At 41.6% G+C, this 464-nt stretch overlaps 1 protein-coding gene across 1 annotated transcript in view; it reads right to left on the reverse strand.

Annotated features, from left to right (window-relative positions):
- Positions 1 to 464, reverse strand: part of LOC110304019 (olfactory receptor 6C74-like) — a 936-nt gene extending 472 nt beyond the window's left edge. The window contains exon 1 of the mRNA XM_021175266.2: positions 1 to 464. This exon is cut by the window's left edge and continues 472 nt beyond it. Within this exon, the coding sequence (XP_021030925.1) occupies positions 1 to 464 (464 nt within the window).

Raw genomic sequence — 464 nt, forward strand, 5'->3', positions numbered from 1 at the left:
CAGATCGCAAACACAGCAATTAAACAGCAGCTGACAAACAGCAATGTACACACTCTGTTGTTCATGATGGTTGTATAATGAAGGGGTCTACAAATGGCCACATAGCGGTCATAGGACATGACAGCCAGCAAGAAAAACTGTGCTATGCCAAAGATAAAGGCAGCAAACAACTGTGTGAAGCAAGCCTCCACTGAAATAGTTTTATCCATGGTCACTATGCTGACCAGGAACCTAGGGATACAAGTAGATGTCAGAGAGATTTCTAAGAAGGAAAACTTCTGAAGGAAGTAATACATGGGCGTTTTGAGGTGGGAATCCAACAGGGTGAGAAGGATGATGGTAAGATTTCCAGTGATGCTCAGCACATATGTTATAAATAGGAAAAGGAAGATTACAATTTGCCACTTTGGGTCTTCTGTCAATCCCAGAAGAATAAAGGTTGTCACCAATGTATGGTTTCTCAT

Source organism: Mus caroli, unplaced genomic scaffold, assembly GCF_978045245.1.
Source record: "Mus caroli unplaced genomic scaffold, Mus_caroli_1 scaffold_9, whole genome shotgun sequence".
In the NCBI taxonomy this organism is placed as follows: domain Eukaryota; kingdom Metazoa; phylum Chordata; class Mammalia; order Rodentia; family Muridae; genus Mus; species Mus caroli.